Source organism: Leptidea sinapis, chromosome 15 (assembly GCF_905404315.1).
Source record: "Leptidea sinapis chromosome 15, ilLepSina1.1, whole genome shotgun sequence".
In the NCBI taxonomy this organism is placed as follows: domain Eukaryota; kingdom Metazoa; phylum Arthropoda; class Insecta; order Lepidoptera; family Pieridae; genus Leptidea; species Leptidea sinapis.
In genome coordinates, this window is record NC_066279.1 from 974,152 (window position 1) to 993,935 (window position 19,784).

The 19,784-nt window shown below is 34.5% G+C and overlaps 1 protein-coding gene across 8 annotated transcripts in view; it reads right to left on the reverse strand.

The window, feature by feature from the left end:
* Window positions 1–19,784, reverse strand: part of LOC126968379 (inactivation-no-after-potential D protein) — a 129,409-nt gene that overhangs the window by 22,217 nt on the left and 87,408 nt on the right. For all 8 annotated transcript variants that reach the window (XM_050813374.1, XM_050813380.1, XM_050813379.1 and 5 more), the window contains 2 exons: window positions 15,003–15,097; window positions 13,171–13,240 (listed from right to left, as the gene is read on the reverse strand). In XM_050813374.1, coding sequence (XP_050669331.1) covers window positions 13,171–13,240; window positions 15,003–15,097 — 165 coding nt within the window. The remainder of the gene's footprint in view (window positions 1–13,170; window positions 13,241–15,002; window positions 15,098–19,784) is intronic.

Sequence of the window (19,784 nt, forward strand, 5' to 3'; positions counted from 1 at the left end):
AGTAGATCTTACATGATTACATAATTATTATATCGAATCATTAATTATCGTAACTGAAAGTACAAAAATAATTAATAGAAAATAAATCATAATAAATTAAAAAAATATAGAAATTAAAAAAATAAAATAATAGGTTATGTTAAAAATTGCGTGAAATGCGCTACATATACTCTCCATGTTAAATTAAACATTTAATTATGTGCATAGCTCATATACATTTGTATGAACTATACTGATTAATTCAATATTTAATAGATACAAAGCACACATGTTTATTTTATATACAATACATGTCATAGTGTTGTAATGTATGAATTGTAACTTACTTAGTACCCACGTGCTTATCAGATTTTCCGGCACTATTATTTACACCACATTCTTCCATAATTTATAGAATTTTCACTTAACTTTATGAAAGAATAATAATAAATCAATTTCAATAATATAATTTAGCATTAGAACACAAGACAGTGAAAGGTGCGCGAGAAATGATACGCACCAAAAACGTTACTATGAGATTTGATGAGTAGATTTTACTATCCATATTTCGGTTCGAATCCCGGTAGGTGCAAGCATTTATATGATGAATATGGATGTTTGTTTCCGAGTCATGGATGTTTAAATGTATTTATGTATGTTGATATGTATGTTTATATGAATTTATGTATATTTAAGTAAGTATATAGTATTAAATATATCGTTGTCTTGTAACCCATAACACAGGCTATATATGCTTAACTTGGGGCAAGATAATTTGTGTAAAAAGTGTGTCAATATTATTATTATTATATTTTTCTCATACCGGGCGCCTTATATGAAAATCGATTCTTAAAGAGTAAACTCAAAAAACTGAGTAACGGTCTTTCCCAATATTCAGTCTATATCTTATTGAGATAAAAATCGTAACTATCGTTGACTTATCTGTCCCAATAAACTTATCGACGGTAACTCACCTTATCCGTATACGCTGTCTGTCAATGGGACGAGCGACGTATAGCTTACCAGCGATCGACGTTTGTATGGAAATTTCAATTCACGCGTCCCAATAAAAAGCGATAAGAATGACTTATCGGGTATATTGGGACAGCTTCAGATTATTGACAGCTAATTACTGACAGTAGAACGTAGTAATGTATCTTTATCTGTAGATAGTATATTGGGAACGGTCGTAGATTGACTGCTTTGTGGTTAAGGTTTTTTGTTTCAGTAGTCCAAAAGTATCACTTATACTGAAATACAGATAGAATACTTTATCGTATTCAATATAATATGTATGTTTGCGAAGATTCAACCGGTATATTAAAATTATCACTTAAAACGTCGTTAAATGTACGATGAGTCACCAATTACCAGACAATGTTAACCTCAGTATAAGATAAAGAGATAGCTATTAATTATTTATTTAGACATTTGTATTCACTAATGATGCCTCGTGAATTTAATCGAAAACAAATAGGTTATTGTGGTAAGAGATCTTTTGCAATTTTGTAACTAAGTAGTACTAGTACTGTACACATATTTGTGAAAATAGTACTTCCAATATACGTGGGTAACACTGAAAATGTTTAGAACTGGCCAGTTAAAACATTGGTAATGAAAACTTTTTTTAATTTCAACTTTAGAACTCTTTGGCAACCTAATGTTGTATATTGCATTCATTTGTCATTTGTTTTTGTGAATTGGCGGCAAATCTAAAACTCTTATTACGGGAAAGATTAGTTATTAATCTCAGAAACGGCTTCGACTTTACTAGTGGGAGGCACCTTTGCACAGGAGTCCGGCTAGATTATGGGTACCACAACGGCGCCTATTTCTGCCGTGAGGCATTAAATGTGTAAACATTAGCCGTAGCTGGTTATATTACTGGGCAAATGTGACGAGCGCAATTGTAGTACCGCTCAGATATTTTGAGTATTTCAAGAATCCTGAGCAGCACTGCATTGTAATGGGCAGGTTATCAATTACCATCAGCTGAACGTCCTGCTCGTCTCGTCCCTTATTATCATTAAAAAAAACAGATTTCTGCGCGGGCAACAAATTGAATTATAATCATTGCCAATCATTTGTCAATACCAGCAGTATAAGCAACTATGAATCTCAATTTGTGGCTTCCACCGGTAGCATCAGATCAAGCTCATTTATTTTAAGCCCTTGTTATAATATTATCCCCACAATCTGGATGTATGGCGTTTCTCCACAGTACATTTTTGAAATAACTTTCTTCTGAGTACATCTAAACTATGGAATGGGCTTTGAATAATATGACATGGGTATCTTCAAAAGGGTGCGTATACTTTTCTTAAATACCGGCAACACTCCTGTGCTTATTCTGTTGTTGCAGAAGAAATTTGTGAGCGGTAATCATTCAAAATCTAGTAACCCGTTCGCTCGTATGCCCTTATCTTGCATAAAGAAATAACTAGTTATCACCCGCGACTTCGTTAGCGAGGCGATTCAGATATGTTCCAACACAAACAATGAATTCAAACTCTAAAGGTCAATGAATCCATTACGAAGAATATACGATTATTTTTATTTATACAGTCAATTCTTTATTATTTAAACACGACTCAAATATTTTGAAGCAGCACCTTGCAAATTAATTTGTTATAAATATTAAACCACTACACACATAACCATTTTAGAATACTCTATTTGATTGAAATGAGTGGCCGTTGAGTTTCTTGTATGTTCTTCTCATGAGCTGAACTTTTTACATACATATTAAATTCGGTAATTTTAAAAGAAATATTTTTAGTGACGATTCAGAAGCGCTTAGTTTAAACCTAATTGATATTTTTGTTATGAAAATAACGGACGAGACTAGCATGACGTTCACCTGATGGTAATTGATACGCCCTGCCCATACAATGCAGTGCCACTCAGGATTCTTCAAAAACTCCAAATATCTGAGCGGCACTACAACTGCGCTCGTCACCTTGAGACATAACATCGTAATGTTAAGTCTCATTTGCCCAGTAATTTCACTAGCTACGGCGCCGTTCAGACCGAAACACAGTAATGCTTACACATTACTGCTTCATGGCAGACATAGGCACCGTTTTGGTACCCATTATCTAGCCGGCATCCTGTGCAAAGGCGCCGCCCCCTGGTAAAACTTTTCTCACGAGCTCAACTTTTTACGAACTTATTAAATTCAGTGATTTTAAAAGAAATATTTGTAGTGTCGATTTAGAAGCGCTTAATTTAAGCCTAATTGAATAAAGTTTATTTCACTTGCGCTGTAAAATGTCTCTGAATGAATGATATAATATTATTCAGTTAAATTTTCACGCAAAATATAATAAAACAACGAAAGCTATCAAAGCATCAGGCAGGACAATGACGTATAATGTTGACATTGATAAAAGCATCTCGATAAGGCTGTTTACATGGGGCGTACTTCATATCACAGTCGAGTAGAGAGTTTTTAATACTGCCTTTTATTACGCTCAATTCGTTCAAGGCAGAAATTTTTAATACCCTTCTCGGAAAGTGGCTTCTTATTAATTTGATAATTTTTGAAGTGAAAACTTCTTTTAGTGCGGTACTCATATTTTTAGATGAGATAAAATCTCCGGATTCGCGACACCGTTACGAGACGCAGCTATAGTGTGTGCATATATGCATGTATGTACTACTATCTACAGATAGAGATAAATTACTACCTTCAACTGTCAGTAATTAGCTGTCAATAATCTGAAGCTGTCCCAATTTACCCAATAAGTAATTCTTCTTCCTTATATTGGGACGCGTGAATTGCAATTTCCATACAAACTTCTATCGTTGGTAAGCTATTATACGTCGTCCCATTGATGTTTGTTTCCGAGTCATGGATGTTTAAATGTATTTATGTATGTTTATATGAATTTATGTATGTTTAAGTAAGTATATTGTATTAAATATATCATTGTCTTGTAACCCATAACACAGGCTATGTATGCTTAACTTGGGGCAAGATAATTTTTGTAAAAAGTGTGTCAATATTATTATTATTGACAGACAGCGAGTACGGATAAGGTGAGTTACCGTTGATAAGTTTATTGGGACAGAAAAGTCAATGATAGTTACGATCTCAAGTAAGAGATAGACTGAATATTGGGATCGGCCGTTAATGATCAAACGAACATTGGACCAGTGATTGAATCATTGTGATTGCGAAGCCGAAACACCGCGAGGTCGAGGGATGGAATCTCAGCCGTGAAATATTCTAACAGTTTTAATTATGTGGTTTTTAAGCATTGTCATTAGTGAAGACTCTACATAAGACGATAGTTATACTTGTATTTCTTTGTTACTAATTATTTTGTTTATTAAAGTGAAACTTTTATTACATCGTCCAAACTTTTTCGTCTGTGTGTTGCATGTTCCCAGCGGCTGACCGTGTAGTGTATAGACTATTACTCAGTTGTGTCAGTGCTCCACGCTATTTTGTTTGTTTTTATCAGTGTTTAATGTAAATGTTGTTATTTATTAAAGTGAAACTTTTATTTGCTTTTGGTTAATTTAATAAAGCTATTTTTATACCCTTAATGGAATATTATTCCAAAAATTTTTAGTTAAATGTGAAAAAAAGTTTTACTTTTACCGTGGTTTCATAAAAACACACAATCCTTTTTTTATTTCGTTTCATACTTAATCTACCTTACACCTATTGTATCAGTTTTAGAGATTGCCGATGATGATGGTGAAAGAGTTGTTGAAATTATGGTTTAATTATGGATGGAGTTGATCAGTCTGAGAGATACACTTTTTCATGTAAAATAACTATAATACCTACTTCTGAAGTGTTAAAATTTTTATGTTATATAGATTATTGTTATTTTTGAGTACGATAGCGAAATAAATGAATATTGTATTTAACAACATAAATCCTAGTACTAATAATAAAGCAATCTGTGCGTAATTATTCCCTAACCATGCCAAAATATTCAAAAATGCACATCGATAGTGTTCAAGTTTTCACTTCTGCCGGCACTCCCGGAGTGCAACCTAGGAGTAAAAAAACTTTTAGGCTGTTGAATATTTTGACTATAAAAAAGACTTTATATAATTTTCTGTGTTCGATTTGTAATTTAGATATATATTTGCAATTAATTAGCTAAAAATATAATAACTTTTCTTCTAGCTAGCTAATGATTATCATTCAAAAAAATTTGAATAGCATCGATATAACGCTATTGAGAAGGAATTTCGAGGTGGCATGTTCATATAAAGTGGATATTTGAAACTAGATTCAATGCACCGATTTGTAGAGAAATATTATTGAAAGCGCCGATCGATCGATGTTGATTTCAATGTGCATTCCACAATATGGGCGGTGAATTCGATTTTCAAATGCTCGTATCTACGATTGATCGAGATAACTACAATATTTAACTGTCAGAGATAGATCACGATTATTTTTCCACATAGAAAAATATCTATATACCATTTCTTCTTTTTTTTATGGAAATAAGTTACGAGACGAGCAGAACGTTCATCTGATGGTAATTGATACGCTATGCCCATTACAATGCAGTGCCGCACGAATTCTTGAAAAACCCCAAATTTTCTGAGGGGCACTACAACTGCGCTTGTCACCTTGAAACATAAGATGTCAAGTCTCATTTGCCCAGTAATTTCACTAGCTACGGCGCCTTTCAGACCAAAACACAGTAACGTTTACACACTCACATCATAAACTAGCCGGCATCCTGTGCAAAGGAGCCTCCCACTGGTAAAGTGGACAAGACTTATCATCTTCTGTCTCAGGCTGAGATCTATAGAGCATAGGTACTTAGACTTTGCTCAGACTTTACTTACGTAAAACTTAGTTGAGTAAGCTTAGTATAACCCTTAATTTCGTTTTTTAGTATAAAAATTTCCTGACACCTGAAATTATACTGAGCTTATGCTAAGACAGCCGAATGCAAAAGTCATGTTCGCATGTAGGATTAATACACAAATAAAATTTGAAAAGAGCGACATCTCAAGTCAATTTCCTAATATGCAAATATTGGGGTCGAGCAGGTTATCAATTGTAAAGTAGATCCTGTAGATGAAGCCACAACCTGAGAGTTGAACAAAGCAAACAGAATTTTATAACTAGGCGGTACTAGAACGGTTAGCTCAGTTGGTTAGAGCACCGGCACGGAACGCCGGAGGTCTTGGGTTCGAATCCCGCATCGTTCATAAAATTTTGTTTTTCAAATTTTATTTGTGTATTAATCCTAGAAGTGAGGGTTATCACTTTAAAAACATAACATTTTGTTTAGATTTACAAGAGCGACATCTCAAGTCAATTTCCTAATATGCAAATATTCTAAAGCTGAGATCTATGAAGCTTACTTAGACTTTACATACACAAAACTAAGCTGGATGTAAGCTTAGACAACCGCTTATAGACATCCACAACAACAGGTGTCAAGAGATGCATTGCCGGCCTTAAAGGTGGGAGTATGCTATTTTCTTGAAGGTCCCAAACGGCCGTTCCCAATATTCAGTCTATCTCCGGTTGTGGCCTACTTGAGATAAAAATCGTAACTATCGTTAACTTTTCTGTCCGAATAAACTTATAACTCACCTTATCCGTACACGTTTTTTCGATTCAATATAAGGGGATAAGAATGACTTATCGGGTATATTGGGACAGCTTAGTGACAGCTAATTACTGACAGTAGAAGGTACTAATATATCTCTTTCTGTAGAGAGTATATTGGGAACGGCCGTAAATCGTATCGGTTGATTTCTTTTTTATAGCCATTTGACAACTGAAATTATGCTGGACTCAAATTAAGACAGACAGACAGACAAAAGCCATGATCCCGTATTATTACACTCAGTTAAGTTTTGCGTTAGTAAAGTCTAAGTACCTACGCTCTATAGATCTCAGCGTTAGTCGCGAGAGCATTGTATTTTAATGGGCAGGGCGTATCATATCAGATAAGCGTCTTGAACCCTAGTCACATCCCTTACTTACATCAGAACATAATACGTTTACGTTTGTTTTTAATATTGAATATTACGGCATGGTTACGATTTTATATGACTGTATGGTTATAGATTTAAAAATGCGGTGTAGGTATGAAAGTAAATTCAAAATATTATATCTCGAAAAAAAAGCATTTGTTTTTAAAAATAAGTTATGTTTTGTAAATTTTACTATAATTAATAATAATATTCAGTTATTTTCTGCGATTCCGTCCTCTAGAACCAATTTATGATACGATTTGTAAAACTTTCAGAATTGTTATTAAGAATAAGATAAATCAAATCTCTACAGCACTAAGATCAACTATACAAGCCTACTAATACGTTTAGTTATCATAAACGTGTTATGGTACTTAATACTGTAAATAAACAAGTTAACAACGTAATAGACGTGATATAAACTGGCTATATAGAGGGTCTACAGCAACCAAACATAATTTGCTAAAGAACTTACGAAAATAACTTTTAAACTAAACAAAAATAACGTTGCCTTTGTATTTAGAAATGTAATTACTATAAAATCAACGCCATTTTCAAACTTATTTCACATATAACTATTCAATTTCGTACACACTTTTTTCTGCATTCATTTTGCACTCAGGGTATCACATCACTTGAATATTTTACACAAAACATCGCGATATTACAACCGCTACGTATATCGGCTTCTCATTACTAAATACATAATTTGTATGACATTGTTAAGTTTGAAGATAAGACGAGATCCGACTTCATGTTATATACTCGTAATTATTCTATTATTAACCTTATTTTCTATATGTTATACTTCATTTTATAACAATAATTATAAACCCTTACGTCGTTTTATAAACGAGGCTTAAGATAAACACTAAACATATATTAGGCGAGTTTTATGTTTATGCAGTTAGGGTAGGGTTTATTTTTCAATGTAGAGTCGCCGTAGGAAAATTGTACGGAAATCATCAGCGTTTTAATAAGTGCTATACGCGACAAAGATGGAGATGGAATATTTATTGGTATGAAAGAGATAGATATACACAACAAGGTCAGCGTAAATACGGATAGAGGTGTAATAAATGATGTTAATACAGTTTTTAATAGAAGAACGGATTTAATTGTCTTTGTGAAATTGTACTCGACACTTTGTATTGATATGAAAGTAAATAACATATATTACACAGCATTTTTTAACTTGGCTGAAACTGCGTTCAAGTAATATGCGGGTAGAAAATAATAAATAATAACTCTAAGGAATAGAAAACTGTTAACGCTTACGTCATGGGTGTCTGTTGGATTCATAGACTTGGGCTGAGATTTATAGAACATACTTTGATTTTGCTTAGACTTTACTTAAGTATAACTTAGCCAAGTGTAAGCTCAGCATAATCAGTAATTTCATTTTTACAGTCATTTGATAGCTGAAATTATTCTGAGTGCGGCAACTAATACTACGCCCAACTGGAAGTACTCGAGTCAGTCTCAAATAATGTCATGCCAGATCTCTATTAAACTTTGCTAATAATTGAAACTAAAATGCCGGGTTGCGTAGTAAAACTTTGTTAAAATAATACTACAAGAAATAAGAATGACACTGAGATCACATATCATCAGTAAGTATTTTGTATTTTACTTATATCAATGTAAAAAAACACGAAGCGTATGTTAAAAAATTTGAAAGATGTCACTGAGTGTCAAGATGCCAAGCATAGAAGCATCTAATAGTTGCCGTAATAAAAAGCTATTGTTCTTAGGTAGTGCGGTATCTAGTTGGAGCACGACGGAGACTAATCCTTAATATAGGGGTTAAATATTCAAAATGCCAAGGAGCTAATACCGAGCATGGGTCATATGACTTGTCAATCAAAATTGGTTACAGTAAAAATAGATTCGCTTACCTTTTCTATCTTGCTCTATCACCGTTAAAGATGTTTTTCTCTTTTGTATGATTTGTTTAATGAGTTATTATAGTTATTAGATAAGACTGTGAATTTTATTATTTGTTTCTAATTAATTAATCACTTTAAAAATATAACACATTGTTTTGATTTACAAGAGCGACATCTCAAGTCAATTTCCTAATATGCAAATATTGGGGTTGAGCAGGTTGTCAACTGTAAAGTAGATCCTGTACATGAAGCCACAACCTGAGAGTTGAACATAGCAAACAAGATTTTATAACGATACGTTACTCGAACGGTTGGCTCAGTTGGTTAGAGCAGAACGCCGGAGGTCGTGGGTTCGAGTCCCGCACCGTCCATAAAATTTTATTTGTGTATTAATCCTAGAAGTGAGGGCTATCACTTTAAAAACATAACATATTGTTTAATTTGTTGGATTTTTACATCTGAGAGAAAAAAGTGATTCAAGCTTTACTTGTACTGTCTTGACTGCGATGGCTACACTCCAGAGGTTAATACTCTCACACACGTTTTGAAAGACAATATCAAATAGGGCTACAAATAGAAGTCTTTATTAAATTATTAAATTGACCTGAAATTTTAATTATATCATTTATTGATGGTCTCTAATAATTGTTTTCACTTTTTTTGTTGTTCTCCATTGATTACACTGTTTCAAGACAATTTTTTTTGATTATTTTGTAGTATATTACTAACCCTAAAGCAACTGAACTGATAAGCTCCGAGAATAAAATCACTATATAAAATTTTCGTATGAAAATAATATATACGAAATTCATTTCTTTGGTGGCTTTACTCTTTTTGTATTGGTGGCCAGTTCCAATTTTGAAATCAGATTGATATAAATGTTCGATTTTTGAATACGATTTATTTTATCTCTAGAAATTCACTTAATAATTCTCCCAATTCTCAATATTTTCTACCTCTGCGTTTTGATGGGAAATAAATGCTTGCTGTTCTTTGACAATTCGTGATGCATTGAACATTGTTAAGTAGGAGTCGTGAAAATAAATTATATGATCGTCATAATATATTTATAAGATTTGAAAAGCAATTGTCGATTTAATATGCGCTCAAGAAACCCGTGTCCTTTCAATATAAAGGCTTTAATTAAGGCCCGTCTTGACATATGAGAATGATAAATTTGTAGTAAGTATAAAAACGATTTGGTGACGTAGCGAAATAGCGTTATTATGATGATAAAATAACCGCTGAGATTATAGATGCATTCCAGATTATAAATTCTTTTCAGACTTTCATAAAAATTTAGACGTTTAGGTGTAGTTTTCGGAGATTATAGATGCATTGAAGATTTTAATACAAGGAGATTATTTTCAGACCTTCATAAAAATGTAGAAGCTTAGGAGTAATTTTCAGAGTTAGTGAGATTGTTTGACAACAGGATGAATATTCTGTCCTTTAAAAGAGTGACCCCATTTTTTTTTTGGAATGGCCTTACAATCAAGCTTACCGGTCACCACCATCCATAATTAAATGCCTAGAAAACGTTGCCTGGTTTCACATAGAGTGATATTCGTTTGAATAAAATTGAAAGCAAACTTACGTGAACGAGTTTAGACGGTTACACTAAAATAGTACCTAGTTTAATCTTGGTAGCAAAGATGGCAGATATTAAAAAAGCTCCGATAGTTAATATTTGCAACATATCAGAGGTCGATTATTAATATTATTAAATAAATAAATAAGTTCTTTATGGCCATACAAAACATTTCAAAAATGAAATGAATAATTTAGCTACGCGATGAAAACATAGGCAAAAGGAGAAGGTTCAGCTTCACCCGACATGGAATCATGGATTCATATTTCCATGAAGCGCTGTTCTTACGCCATTCCCTCCTCCCTAAGGTGTTAAGTGGGAGTTAATTATAGCTCCCTGACTCATACTCTCACCAGGCCCGGACACCGGAAGGATTGACAGATTAACAGCTCTTTCTTGATTCGGTGGGTGGTGGTGCATGGCCGTTCTTAGTTGGTGGAGCGATTTGTCTGGTTAATTCCGGTAACGAACGAGACTCTAGCCTGCTAAATAGGCGTCGTCATTTAGTTGTGCGCGGCTTCAGGGTCGCGCAACTCACTGGCGGCGTATTAAAATTCTTCTTAGAGAGACCGGCGGCTTCGAGCCGCACGAGATTGAGCAATAACAGGTCAAGCTATATTTTTTACAAAATGTAATGTAATTAAGAGCACGATTATAAATTAAAAAAAAACCGTCATCTAATTTTCTTCAAATAAATAAATAGGCAACTACGAGGATATTATAATTGCTTACGAATCGATTATGACAAAAAATAGATAAAAAATGCCATTAATTCTTATTATAAATTAATTATAAACCTTAAAACCAATACTTAAGTATTGGGTTTAAGTGTTAGTATTAAGTGATTGTTATAACTTAGTTGATGCATGAGTTCGTAAGTCCTCATGGCATATTCCTTTTTGTATGCACAGATTCCTCATGTATTATCCAAGAATATCTGTAATATCGTCTCTTCACATTCTTTTTGGCTTGCTAACCTATATTTTAGCCACTGGCCCTTTTCACTTTGTGCTATAACATAACTGGCCCATTGCTACGTTAGTTGTAAGGCCTTAGAGAGTGCATCACTTACCAAAATCGTATTTCTGATTTTACAGTAGAAAAAAAGTTAAGAGTGGGTACGTAATTTTTTTTCAGATATTTAACATACTTCTTGGTATATTGTGTTGGGCTGTTGTGATCTTTTGTTTCGCTGTTTACATTTTTCAGCTATTCAATAAACAGGGAAGAAGACAAAACAGGGTCAGGTTGTTGATAAAGTTTCATTTATATATTGGCAAAATATAGTTGTATGTATTATTTGGCAAATGTTCTGAAATTAATCTTTTAAATCATAAATCCTTACAAGATTTCGTAGCAATTACGCTGTGAGTTTATTTTGCAACAGAAACATTTAGGATTTATAATCAAGATAGGCACATGAATGATTTCATAGCATTAGAGAGGCATGAGAAGTAATCGCCGCTTTTCCTATTACGATGCACTTTTAAACTGATTTGTGTTGTGTTACAATTCCAGTCATATAGTCAAGTCATAATCATAGGTAGGTTAAAAGACGTTGTAAGGCTGGTTGGCCATTCTTCAAGTGAAAACTTTTTTCAACACGTTGGGTACTTTTGTTATGGGTAAAAACACTGAATTAACGTTACTATTAACCTTAAAGTACTGTCTATCCGCCTGTTTATCGTTAGACTGTATCTTATAAACAGCCTTCACACTGAAGCAGCTCATATTTAATATAGCTGAACTCATACGGCCTTACAAATAAAATTGGCATAAAATTATAACTAAGCATAAACCAAGAATATATTAAATGTTTACAAATAGACATTTTGCTTACGAATGGTTTGTTCGGACGTATAACGTTTCCCGCGTTTATTTGCATGACAGCTTGTCATTCAGAAAACTTCAGAATTATCATTGTATTGACAGTGTTGTCAACGATATTGTAAACATTTTGCATATTCTTTTCAGTTATAATTTTATACCAAGTTTATTTGTAAGACCCCTATAGTATAAGCTAATCCATTCGTGATGAAATAATGTGTGCATTTGATTGGGCTTAAGCATATAAATCCAAATCAGAACGTACTTATTATTCAGGATGTCTCACATCTATGCCACATGGAGGGGAGGTAGCCTTCACCATAAGCTTAATTTTTTGCTACAATATAACATCAGAAAAAAACTAAGATGAGTTTTAATATTTATAGTACCAAATTAATCAATGTATTTTATCACATACTCAAAATGAGTCCCATTCTGTTGAATACAAATTCGCACTCTTTTGATTATATCCCTTCACACTTTCATAGCGGTTCTTATTATTTACGTAGGCCCATAAAAATCTAATGGGGTTAGATCTGGGGATCTCGGCGGCCATCTTATTTGTCCATTTGTCGTGATCCAGGAAGGATTCCCGGTTCAACTAGGCACTTATTTAAAAATCTATGAATGCAGTTTAAATTGTTTTTTAAATTAAAATAAAAGTCTTCTTTCAGTAAAATGTTACTTGTACATCTACAATATTTAAGGTACTTCCCCTGCATGTGGCATAGCCGTGAAACATTCTGTATACCTACATGGTATCTACATATTTTAGTAGTAATCTTTTTGTTTACATTTTTGCCTATTATTTTAGAAATTTCACGCAGGACAACATGTGATATGTCCGATAGTTTATAATAATCAAACAAGGTATACAATAAAATAGAAGTTATAGATAGTTTTCGAACTTACCTCTTCTTCTAACGCCGTAGGAAACTGTGTCAAAGGTTTCACAGCTACATCTTCTATCGCAGCTTTGCGCCTGAAAACAATCGTGTTAATTTTTTCCGCCACTTTTACTTGATCGTAATGACTGTATGATGAAGAAGGCTGAGTTTTTTATTACAATAATACAGCTGATGGCAATTTATACACCCTGCCCATCACAATGCAGTGCCGCTTAGGTTTAATATAAATCCGAAAATTCTGGGCATCACTACAATTAATGCGCTCGTCGCACCTTGAGACATACGATGTAAAGTCTCATTTGCCAAGTAATTTCACTAGCTACGGCGCCCTTCAGACCGAAACACAGTAATGCTTACACATTACTTCTTCACGGCAGAAATAGGCACCGTTGTGGTACCCATAATCTACCGGCATCCTGTGCAAAGGAGCCTTCCACTGGTGAATTAATATTGCGCCCATCATTCTTATATTATATCTTCAGAATAGGTGTTAGGTTCTATGTTATGATAATAAATGATAATGTATAACAAAAATACAACCGCCTTCAAAAACACTATTCCAAAACAATAGATATAATGTGCACTAAAAAGTATAAAAATAATTGCGTATTTTTATACAATCTAAATTATTAATCTTATTCCAGTTACGATTATTGTTATTTTTGGGATCGGTGTCCTTCAGCCGCAACCTGCTATCACCTCTCGCCTCATCACGACTCAAGCACATCTCACCTATAACTATGTATGTAGTAACAAACCTATCTTGGATGACACCGACTCTGGGAAACCCTAGCTTTCAAATAAAAAAAGAATTATCAAAATCGGTTCATACAGTCGAAAGTTTTGATGTTACAAACAAAAGAGGTAATAATAAAATACCGACGAATTGAGAACGTCCTCCTTTTTTGAAGTTGGTTAAAAAGTGGGTTTGTGGAGCCAGTTTTAAATAAAACTAAGTCACCAGAATACATCACACTATAGCCTGAACAAATACAAGCAACGAGGAATTTTCTATTTTTGTATCTGGCAGGACCACTGTAATCTTTGTATAAAGACACTGGTTCTCGATACTAACCTGCTTCACTCCTGTTTTAAGTGGAAGTTCACTATTACAATACATTTCTATGTATATCGAGTCTGTCTGTTTGTGCTGTCGTTGTAAGACAGCAGCTTAATTATCCTAATATAATTTGAAGATCGTCAAAATTTAAAAAAAAATACTTAGACCAAGGATGACACTATTATTTTTAGTACCCATGTTTTGTCTTTTATGTAAGGCCCATGTTGAAAGAATAAATTTTCTTAACAAATAACAAATTTGTTAAGAAAATTTATTTTTTATCAAGACTTAACATTCATATATATCCTTCACCATTGATACTAATGTACAAATTCACATTTGAACCAAAATTATTTATAAGCAATGTGGGATTCGAGCACCTCCGGAGAACAAAACATAGCATTTTTTTTTAAGAAACTAAGGGACGACACGCGCAGGACGTTCAGCTGATGGTAATTAAAACGCCCTGCCCATAACAAAGCAGTGCCGCTCAGGATTCTTAAAAAACCCAAAAATTCCGAGCAGCACTACAACTGCGCTCGTCACACCTTGAGACATAGGATGTTAAGTCTTATTTGCCCAGTAATTGCACTGCACTTCAGACCGAAACACAATAATAACACATTACTGCTTCACGGCAGTAAATAGGCGCTAGCGATAGCATGTAGGTGACTTCGGTTGGGTTAAGAGCGTTGATGGTGCCATCTGTGTGGTTTCAGTGATTCAGTGTGGGAAATTACGATCAAATAAATAAATATTTGGTAGCAATATATTACCTCAGTAGGATTATCTTGTATACAGGTCCAGCTAAACCCTTGATGATGGCAGAAGCGTTGAGGTGACACCTTCCATGAAGGACAATTCCATTCACCTGAAAATAAATATATTAAGTTAATATCTTCTTCATTCAAAATTCATTAAATTAACTATTCATTTTAAACGAAAAGGTTGAGATTTAACTCTGAATTTTTTTCATAGTCTTACGACCCCATTAAAAAATAATATGTTAAATGTTTTATGTAAGAGGAGAAAAAAAGGAGGGCTGTCGGTCATTATCAAAACACTTCTTAAAAGTGGCGATCGTATGTACGTATTATATCGTGCTATCGATAGATACACCAACACATCCTCTGTCGAAGACTATAAAAGATCGGGGCGCCCGCATGCTGTAAGAACTAAAAAGTCAGGACTCGCCGAGTCGTTTATAGAAACAAATTTATCGCGAGAAATGAAGGTTCCCACTGGAACCCTTTCGCGTATTATTTAAGAAGGCTTGAAGCTTGGTGCCTTGTACTATGTAGTTTGCGAATGGATAGCAGAAGATTTTAACAGAATGTTAGCGTTTTTGTAAAAGGGATGGATGAACGGTATTTCGATGTTTGTACATTAGTTTATCTTCTTAAGGTTCACTTTTTATTACATTTCATCCGCAGTCCCCCTGAACACTAGATCTGGAGAGATCTTGAAACGTCGGGTTAACTATAATAATAATAAAAATGTAACTTATTCGCTAAATCTAGTATAAAAACACAGTTACAATTACACGCGTTTTAATACTTTAAAAAGTTATTTAAATCTTTTCTCCTTGTTTCCTATTGTTTGTGTACAAATTAATGATGCTTGATTTTCATTAATTACTTGCTTTAATGTTGTAAAGGCTCACGCCATATTATAAATGAATAATTGTGTGTCGAAGAACGCAGAGCCAACGTCTCCGTACATATGTCGTCATAAAACCGTGGTAGATATAATGTATGTGGTTGTGCATGGGTAATAAGTACGCGAACAACTTGCACATACCACACTGTAATGTTTCAATCAAACGGAACGTAAAACAAGAATAGTTCGGGCTTCCGAGCCAATTTCGGCTATGGTGCTTAAGATTTGTGATGGAGTAAGTGATAAACTTTTCGTGTGTAGATTTGATTTATGAAACGCATGCAAGATATGCGATTATCTCAATACTTTGCACACGTATGAGAATGCAAGACTGACAGCAATACAATATTTTTTTAATACTTTAGCAATGCATTATAACTAGTATAACCAGGATAAGTAAAAAAAAACAATACACATTGAAATTGTAACTTTAAATAAGAAGTACTTTTACGATGATCTTTATAATATATACAGAGATTGATTATTGCGTGATATTAACATCAGAATCAGGAAAAGATAATTTATTGATAGAGTATATAATGTGTAACATCTAGATTCAATTAGATTTACATTTTGTAAACAAACAAACAAACAGATGTGGTCGCTAACTATGGGCCTTATTATAAAACTCATGGTCACTTAGAGAGCAATGCAGACGGATTTACTCGGAGTTTTCCTGCGAGATTGAATCAGAAATGAGGAGATCCCTCGGAGAACCATAGGTCTAAATAGGTTGGACGAGGGTGGCGTAGGACCGATCGTCATAGAGCTCTTTGGGAGGCATTTGTCCAGCAGTTGATGACTTTCAACTGAAGTAATTGCGTGATAAGAAAGATTTGAAGTATTTAAGGAATATATAGCTTTAAATTTAAGAACAAAAGCCTGTTTCTCGATGTGAGGATCATTTAGCTACAACAAGTCTCATCCTGCGCATGAAGTATAAACCAGGTACGTCCACAACTACAAATGAGCAATGAGAATGCGAGCATGACAAATCTGCCACAAAAGCCAAATCAAATAAAAAGAAAAGTAATAATAAGTGAGCACTTCTAAAAACACGGAAAAGCATTTTAGAATATTGAATAGGACGACGATCCGCTTAAGGCTTGCAACATGCACTCCATATCAAGTTGGCCTTAAGCCAGACCAAAGATTCGCGTTAATGTATGCAACGAGCGTAATTAAACAATTGTAACACACTTGCTAAACAACCTGCATCATTTGTACTCATGTTTATTTATATAAGAATATGCTAAGGTATGTCTTTGTCGGCGAATCAAGAATCTTAGGGTGGGTTCAGATTAACAGCGGTTTTCTACAAATAATCTAAGGGTGATTCTATACAGTTCTATATTCATTTTGCATTTCAATAACCGATTAATAAAACAGGCGTATCGAACTTGGGTTGCGGCGCTGGGCTCAAAAGATCCGAATTGCAACGTTCTAAAGAGGAAATTTAACCGTGCCTTCAGATTCTTTGCCCTTTGCCCGTGCGAAATCCAAGCACGTTGTCAAAATCACCGAGCAGCTTTCCAGTTACCCGACTAGAACACGCAAGTTCTGGTCGTTGCCGGAAGCTGCTCTTGGTAACTTCAACCAGCCGTCCGTGCCGCCGTTGCACATGAGGAATGACACGCTGGCCCAAACGGCAAAAGAGAAAGCCAACTTTCTGTGCGCTCTTTTTGTCTCCAACTCGACTCTTGACGACAACGGAAAAACACCGCGAACCATCCCGCGGTGTCAGAGCTCTATGCCCGAAGTACAGTTCAGACAGAAAACTGTTTGGCGAGCTCTATTTTCGTTGGACATCAGGAACTCGAGTGGGCCAGATAGCAATTTTTTCAATCGTGCTTAGAACGTGTGCCCCTGAGTTGACGCCGATGCTAACGCGTTTATTCGAGCATTCATATTCAAAAGGCGTAGTCCCTGATTCATGGAAGTCAGCCCTTGTCCATCCGATCCAGAAAAAGGAGACAGTTCGGATCCAGCAAACTACAGGCCTATTCATATTATCTCCCTGGTCTCTAAAGTCATAGAGAGCATAATTAACCGTCAGCTCTCAGTATACCTAGAAGGTCACTGTTGATCAATTTGCTGCTTTGCTATATCCAGGCCTGGCTGTTAGACTGGACCATATCCAGGTCTTACACGATCGATCCATACACAATCAAAGGCCTGTGCTATAAAAGGCCTTTGATCGTGTATGGCATAAGGCACTTCTCTCAAAACTTCCATCATTTGGACTTCCCGAGAGCTTATGCAAGTGAACCTCCAGCTTCCTCACTGGGCGCAGCATACAGGCCGTTGTCGACGGTTATTGCTCGAACCCGAATCCCATGAACGCCGGAAATGCCCCAAGGCTGTGTGCTATCTTTCACGCTGTTTCTTCTGCATATCAATGATATGTTGAACATCTCCAAGATACATTTGCGTTTTTTGTACTAACATTATTTTTAATAATACAACAGACCTGGTATGTACACCTGTAAGAAAGCTATTCTGTTCATAATGTTCATTTTATAATTTTCTTATTTTCGTTTAGTTTAGAATAGCTTGTTGGTGTGTCTGTAATAAATACATTGCTATGCAGGTTGTCACCTGCATGCACTGGTGATGCCGTATACATGCCGTATACATGACTCTCTCGGGAAAATGTAGACCAGTGCCGGGAGAAACTTGTATCTTCTATCGAGTCCCCTCTTGAGAAGGTTTTGGAATGGAGTAAATTGAATCTTGTCCAATTTAACCCACAGTAGACTCAAGTTTGCGCGTTTACCACTAATAAAACCCCATTTGTCGTATCACCGCTCTTCGACAACACTTCTCTTAAAGCCTCGCCTAGTATCCGAATACTGGGTCTCAAAATCTCGAGCGATTGCCAGTTCCTTATATATATGCCTTGTACGGTGTCCGGGATGATATGAAATGGGTACCTTCAAAAAAAGTGCGTACACCTTCCTTAAAGGCCGGCCACTCATCTGTGATTCTTTTGGTGTTCCAAGAGAATGTGGGCGGCAGTGATCCCTTAACACCAGGTGACCCGAAAGCCCGTTTGTCCTCCTTTTCCATAAAAAAAATCGCGTAGATGAAGTCTTAAGTTGATACTTAGAGATGTAGTAAATAAATTATCAAAAGATGACTTAAATATGAGAGTTCGTCTCAGAAACTGTTAGATATTTTATGTTAAACATTCAGTCCGGCTCACTAGATTGCAGATTGACCTTATCATACATAAATAACTTACCTACTATACCTTACCCAAATAATATCTAAACATAGAGAAAATTAAAAAATGTAAGACACATTTTTACTAAATTAAATTTGAGAGATTTTCAAACTCTCAGCCCAATAAACTTAAGGAAACACCCTTCAAGCGAACTTGTACGATCAGATTCAAAAGATTTCTCTATCTAATGGAACTTCTTTCATTGAACGCAATAGCTTCTTAAACATTATAAAAATACAATATTATAGCCATCTTCTTTTAACATTTTAGTTTTCCTTCTATATCATTTAAATAATTTTCATCTTAACTTGAACTTGTGTATCATTCTACACTAATAATGAAAACATCAAATATTTTTGCTTTGTATGATTATAGCATTAAAATTTTAAATTCGAGATTATTAAGAAATAAGCTATATAATTGGCTTAACACATAATTTCTAGTCTCAAGGAATTTACGGACAAAAAGGTTAAATATTTACATGCTAGATATAGCAAAATAGTTATATTATATTTATTATATTTTGTTTGTATTTAAATCTTTTAAAAAATCTTCACCAGTTTATTGATATCACTGAGTAACAAGGAATATGTTTTATTTAAAATAGTTAATAATAAAAAGGTGCATTCTAGTAATATTTGGAATACTTAGATAATTGAAAAGAGTATCTAAG